Here is a 6,968-nt window from a genome sequence, read left to right as displayed (position 1 = left end):
TTTTTTTGAGGCGGAGTCTTGCTCTATCGCCCAGGCTGGAGTGCAGTGGCGCAATCTGGGCTAACTGCAAGCTCAGCCTACCAAAGTGGTGGGATTACAGGTGTGGGCCACCATGCCCCGCCCTGCGCTACCTTCTGTGCCTTGTGCCACACCCCTTTATTGCCTCTCCTAGCTCCTCTTTGAAGGCCATTGGCCAAGAAAAAGCAACTTCCCATCTATCCCAGGGCCATTCTCTTCTCCTTCACCTTTGTTCACAGTTAAAAGTTAACACTGGGTTTACGCCATTCTCCTGCCTCAGCCTCCCGAGTAGCTGGGACTACAGGCTTGTGCCACCATGCCCGGCTAATTTTTTTTTGTGCTTTCAGTAGAGACGGGGTTTCACCATGTTAGCCATGATCTCCTGACCTCGTGATCTGCTTGCCTCAGGCTCTCAAAGTGTTGGGATTACAGGTGTGAGCCACAGCGCCCAGCGAATTTCATTCTTTTTTATGGCTGCATAGTATTCCATGGTACATATATACCCCATTTTCTTTATCCAATCCACCTTTGATAGCACCTAGGTTGATTCCATGTCTTTGCTATTGTGAATAGTGCTGCAGCATCTTTTGGGTAGGATTATTTATTTTGTTACCCTTCCTGTTTTATTCCAGGTGTCTCTCATTTTTTCTGCCTCTTTGGATCATTTGTATCCTCTTTGATCACTGTTGAGTAGCTGAGCAGACAGTCTGGGTTGCCCACTGTTCTGAATGGACTCAGGGACATAACTTCAGGAGGCTAAGGATGTCCCACAGTGAACTGCCTGAGTGAGGCACTTGGTTGTAGTCGTACCATTCTTAGTACGGATTGCTTAGGGAAGGAAAATGTATCCAAAAGCTGCTTTTATAAAAATTTATAGACAATATTTTTTAGAGCAGTTTTAGATTTACAGAAGACTTGCATAGAAACTACAAGAGAGTTCCCGCACACCGTCCCCCCACCTGCATTTTCCCTGTTACGAATATCTTGTGTTCTCCTGGCACATTTGTTACAATGGATGAACCAGTATGGATACAGTCTTATTAACTAAGGTCTGAGTTTACCTTAGGGTTCACTCTGTGATGTGCAGTTCTATAGATTTTGATAAATGCACAGTATCATGTAACACCACTACTGTATCGTAATAATTTCAACACCCTAAAACCCTTCTATATTCCCCTCTATTCATCTCTCCTTTCTTCCCTCCCACACGCCAGCCCCTGGCAGCCACTGCTCTTTTTACCATCACCATAGATTCCCAGAATGTCATATAGTTGGAGTCAAACAGGATGTAGCCCTTTCTGACCAGCTTCTTTCAATTAAAAGCATGCATTTGACGTTCCTCCGTGTCTTTCCAAGTGAATCACACAATTTTTGGCTCAATATCTTATTTGTTTTTATCACTGAAGATAAAAAGATATTCTTTAATATCTTATATCTTTTTTCTTTTTCTTTTTTATTTTTTGAGATGGAGTCTCACTCTGTTGCCCTAGGCTGGAGTGCAGTGGCACAATCTTGGCTCACTGCAGCCTCCATCTCCTGGGTTCAAACGAGTAGCTGGGATTACAGGTGTGCTCCACCTAATTTTTGTATTTTTAGTAGATACGGGGTTTCACCATTTTGGCCAGGCTGGTCTTGAACTCCTGACTTCAGGTGATCAACCCGCCTCAGCTTCCCAAAGTGCTGGGATTCTGGGTGTGAGTCACCGCACCTGACCTTATTTCTTTTTATTACTGAATGTGCCATTATTTGGATGCGCCAAAGTTTGTTTATCCATTCTGCTACTGAAGGACATCTTGGGTGCCGCCAGTTTGGGGAAAGAATGATTGAAAGAATGATTGAAACATTTATGTCCATAAGTTTTCCACTCATTTGGGTAAATACCTAGGTAAAAGCTATTTTTAAAAATGAGATTTTAGTTCCTTTTTTCCTAAAGTCTGGAGGAAAGTATTCTCCCTTTTCCTTCCGGATAAGTTACAAAGGACAAAGCAGGAATTGGAAGTAAATAAAGCCGAAGGCTATTGAATGTTTTTTTATTTTTTATTTTTATTATTATTATTATTTTTTGACACAGAGTTTTGCTCTGTCACCCAGGCTGGAGTGCAGTGGCGTGATCTCGGCTCACCGCAACCCCCGCCTCCCAGGTTCAAGCGATTCTCCTGCCTCAGCCTCCCTAGTAGCTGGGATTAAAGGCATGCGTCACCACGCCAGGCTAATTTTATATTTTTTTAGTAGAGACGGGGTTTCTCCATGTTGGTCAGGCGGGTCTTGAACTCCTGACCTCAGGTGATCCGCCCGCCTCGGCCTCCCAAAGTGCTGGGATTACAGGCGTGAGCCACTGCGCCCAGCGTGAGTGTTCTTTTCTTGTGCGTGGGTAAGTACACTGATCTCTTGGACAGAGACGGAAGTAGTTCACCCTCCCATTAACTAGCCACGGAACCTTTAGGCCGTTGGATTGGTTGTCACTGAAATCTTTTCGAAATCTGGACAAATAACCCAGGTTAACCAGGTGTATTCTGTGCATTTTTCTTAAGGGATAGAGTTGGTTATAAAGGGATGCTATGGGTGGGAAGATAGTGACTTTGAACTGATTTTATTTTTTTCTCAGTTTGCCTAATAATTATTTTTAATATGTCCTGCCTTAGTTTTAGGACGTTTCCTAGATTTTAAAAGCGGGTGTTGTTTTTCTTTTGCATTTTCTCTTATTTTTGGTCTTTCATTTATATCATTCTTCTAATCACTGTGGTTGTTCTCTAGGCTTTTGTGGCCCCAGAATTACCCAACTTAGTTTTATTGTTCTTGGCAGTTACTGTCTTTTACCTCGCCTCTTTAGGATGTTTTCCCCCACACTGTTTGTTCTGAACCAAATTTCTCCTTTAATGCCTTAGTGTGGCTTCCCTTCTTCCCAGGCAAAGAGGCTTTATTTCATTTGAAACAAACCGTGGCCTTCCTTTAGATTTTAGAGAGTGCTGCTGTTTATAATCAGGGTTCACGGAACAACAGTTTGGGATATTGCTGGCATACTATTTTGTGTATGCATGTGTGTGTTTTGGAATTACCATATATGCTTGAATAGAAGTCAGGCTGGTATTACGTCTTCAGTATCTTCAGAAAAGAGGAAGTGCCTTACAGAGTCCTTGCAAATCTCTCATATGATAAGGACACAATTTCAATGATAGTATTTTATTTTCAATAACAAAGTACTAGTTAGAGAAGACACATAAACCTTTATTTGGCTCACTGATGACTTTGGGTGCTCTAGAAATCACTGGAGGAACCCAGTAGGAAGGAAGGTAAAAGCATTTACGTGGCTTTAATAATAACTTCTAGAGATATGGCCTCTTGATTGTGAGAGTTTGAGAGGCCAGTCTCAAAACAGTTCACTGAGTGGTTAATTTATGGAGATTTTAAATGGGTGCGTATGATTTGGGATAAGATTTCCAGCAAAGGCATCATATGCAAATTAAAAAAAAAAATACTTTATCTCAAATATCCAGTCACCTGAAAGATCATGTTACATTGAAACACTGCACAAAGACTCAAAAAGTCATCCTGGTTCTGCCTGTGACTAGTTTGAATAAAATTGTTTCATGAAATGTGACAGCGTGGAAACAGTATTTCTTAAATTAACTATGTTAACATTTTAATATATGGTCTTAAATAGGATGATGCAGCTTTAAAGATAAGTGGTATCAATAGTCATTTAATAATTCTATTGCATTCCTAAAAAGTATGCGTTTGCGTTTTCCAAAAACCTTTTACTGAGGGACAAAGTCTTCCTATTGGAAAAGCAAGGAGGTCACCTTATATTTGGAGTCACCCTGTATTTGGACACGTGTGATGCCTCTACAAGGCACGCACAGTTTTGAAGTATTCTGTGCATTGTTTCATTTGGAGTGAAGGGAAAATATACAATTCTTCTTCCCATTTGTGGGCACACTGGATTGGGCAATGTCAGTTTATATCCCCAGTTTGAACACGGATCTTCCTTCTCAGCCAGCACCCAGCCCTAAGGCTATCGGTAATTTTGAATCTGTTGGACACTTTTTAGAGTTCATCCTTTTTTTTTTTTTTTCTGCGTTTGGCTCCTTAATTCTTACCATCCTGTAGTCCTGCCCTTCCTGTGACAACAGCCTGGCTGACATAACCCCTGCCCACCCCCGCACCTGTCCTTTCCCAGTTTGCTGTGAACGCCAGTGTTCGCCACCAGCCTGTTGGTCTTTTCCCCGCACCAGTTCTCTGCCCTCACCTTGACAATCTCACATCCTTTCAAGGCTTCAGCGTCCACCCATATTGAGGTTGAAAACTGGTAGCCTGCAGGCCATATCTTGCCTGCAAGGGTGGGGTTTATGGTTGTTTTCAATATGAGTTTGTTGCCAACATTTAAAAATTGAGATCAAATCTGGACCTCTGGCTTCTTTTGGAGAATGAGGTGAGCTGGCAGTGCTGGGACCAAGCCGTGAGCAGGTGTCCCCGTTAAGTGGGGCACTGCGGTCCTGTTTGCCACAGCCAGTCCTAGCTACCGCTCCTTTTTGTTTTCGACATTGACGTAGTGTATCAGTTGCTGTTTTTGTTTTAACATGATTACGCCATTCAATTCCCTACAGTAGAGATAAGAGGAAAAAGAAACATTTCTCTTGCCTATCTCTCTACTCAAAAGTGAGAAAATAAAAGCCGGATCAAGAATGGTATGTTTAAAAACAATGGAAGAGAATGTGTGTTTGTGTGTGTGTGTGTGTGTGTGTGTGTGTGTAAGAGTATTTTTATATGGTTAACATTCAAGGTGTGTCTGAGTTGGCATGCTACAATTTAAGATGCCAGAGCTGATAATAATTGACCTAGATGGTTTTGATGTCCAAATATATTCTTTTGCCCACATAAATACTTCTGCTTCTGAAATCTCAAATGATCTCATTGGTAATCTGGACTCATTGGTATTTACTGAGTACCTGGAATGTGCAAAGGTACTGGGGTACAATGGGAAGCAGGGCAGACACGTTTCCTGCCTTCTGGGAGCTTACAGTCACAGGTGCAGACACCAGACACCTCATACTCAACATGACCCTGGGCTCATTTCTCCCTTCCACCTCCTCCCGTCCTCTCAGTGTCAATGCATGGCATCACCTAGTATCTGATTAGCAATCTTCATTCCATCTGGAACTTAGTTCCCTTTAGCTCTGTAAAGTTAACATATTCTCGGGCATGACACCAGGTATTAGGACACCAACATCTTTGGAGTCCATTATTGTGCCCATGATAATATCTACCTGCTAAATAGATTAACTCATCCTCACCTGCCAGTTTGTCATGACCCTTGGGCTCCAAACATGGAGGTCATTGGACTCATCAATTAAGTTGGCTTTCACATGTTTTTTTTTTTTTTTAAATTGCTTCCCCAAATCTGAGGTTGCTCCCAGTGTCACCAACCCAGGGCCACATTCGTATGAAATATTTCCCTGGCCCCTCAGACTGCGCCATCTTGAGTGATGTGCTCCTCTCTCCCCACACCCTGGTTCTGCTTAACTTCCAGGTTCCGGTTTAGGTCTTGCTTTCTCCAGAAACTTTTCATGATCCCTTCTGTCCTCTTTGCTCTCTGTCGTCTCTGAAATTCTTCAGCTTTTATAGTCTACAGCAATTAATTGTTAATATATCATGTCTTTTAAATATTTACTTGTTGATTGAGTTTTGGCAGAAAGCTTTACGGGTTGGTTAGAAGTGACTCTAAAAACAGTTCATTGCCCGTCAGAAGCAAAATGTAATTCCATTATTTCGAATGCTTATCTGAAATGTTGTGTGGTTTTGTTTATTTCAGAGACTTGAAGATAGAGAATTTGCTACTAGATGAAGACAATAATATCAAGCTGATTGGTATGACTTTTTTTTTTTTTAAAGCAAAATTATCTTTTAAGTGTTGTGTTGTCAGTTCTCAACTTTGAAAAATATCCATGGTCTATCTCTAATACCCAGACAATATTCTAGATTATCTTCTTTTACCTCCAAAATTTAATAATGGTTTTGAAAATGGATCATGTGTTTCCTTGTCTTATTCAAACTATAGCTTCTCCATAAATTCAGATGGAGCTGACCTTTTGTAGAATTTATTTTTATTTGGATTAAGCGGAAAACTTCTTAAAAATAGTGAAAGATAGTTTGGCTCAGAAATGCTTCCCATAGCTTTGTCATATCTCATTCTGCTTCTCGGTGAATGCAGGGATGCCTAAAATAAGGGGGAATGCAATTGACCTTCTCTTTTTAATATAATCTTTATTCAGGCTCGTTGGTACAATGGGAGCTGTGCAGAGAAGTCCCCACAAAGGGGTAGTTAGAAGTCTGAACCAATCAGAAGGAAGCTACAAGATGGAGCATCATAATTGGTTCATAATTCAGGGTCCATAGCAAATGCACTGCATGACTCATTTTCTAGACGAATTCAGGTGGTTCTATTGTTGTTATTGTCTCCCTCTGTGGTTGCTCTGGGCAGAATTCAGGGCATCATTTTTGTATCCAGATACTAGACGGCACCATCTTTTATTCCTCTCTCCCTCTTTTCTTTTTCTCCCACCTGAAGTGCAAGTAATTTCTTTCACCTCAATGGCTTGAAAAGACTTTATAGGAGGGGAAAAGAAGAGGATCAATAGGACTTTGTGAATTTAACTTTTATGCCCAAGAAGGAACTTTTGTTTGACAAATGCTGAAAGTCATTACAAGATTCTCCAAAACACATCATTAAAATGACTTATTCGATATTTTGGGATTACAGTCAGCTCCCAATTCAGAACCAGGCAAGAGGCTGCACAGACTCTGGATAATTAAACACCGTTGATAGGTGTTGATGGATACACTTATTATTAGAAAGTTAACAGTGAGGAGGAAACCAATTTTTCCCAAAAGCATTTAGGAGAATCTATTCTTAGAAGATTCTTAGATAATTCAAATGATTTTCTTTTTCTTTT

General features: G+C 41.0%; 1 protein-coding gene across 1 annotated transcript in view; it reads left to right on the top strand.

Annotated features, from left to right (window-relative positions):
* HUNK (hormonally up-regulated Neu-associated kinase) overlaps positions 1-6,968 on the top strand; it is a 77,312-nt gene that overhangs the window by 10,667 nt on the left and 59,677 nt on the right. The window contains exon 3 of the mRNA XM_011989061.1: positions 5,828-5,883. Coding sequence (XP_011844451.1) covers positions 5,828-5,883 — 56 coding nt within the window. The remainder of the gene's footprint in view (positions 1-5,827; positions 5,884-6,968) is intronic.

This window comes from Mandrillus leucophaeus, unplaced genomic scaffold (genome assembly GCF_000951045.1).
Source record: "Mandrillus leucophaeus isolate KB7577 unplaced genomic scaffold, Mleu.le_1.0 Scaffold345, whole genome shotgun sequence".
NCBI lineage: Eukaryota > Metazoa > Chordata > Mammalia > Primates > Cercopithecidae > Mandrillus > Mandrillus leucophaeus.
This window is presented reverse-complemented; position numbering and strand designations above follow the sequence as displayed.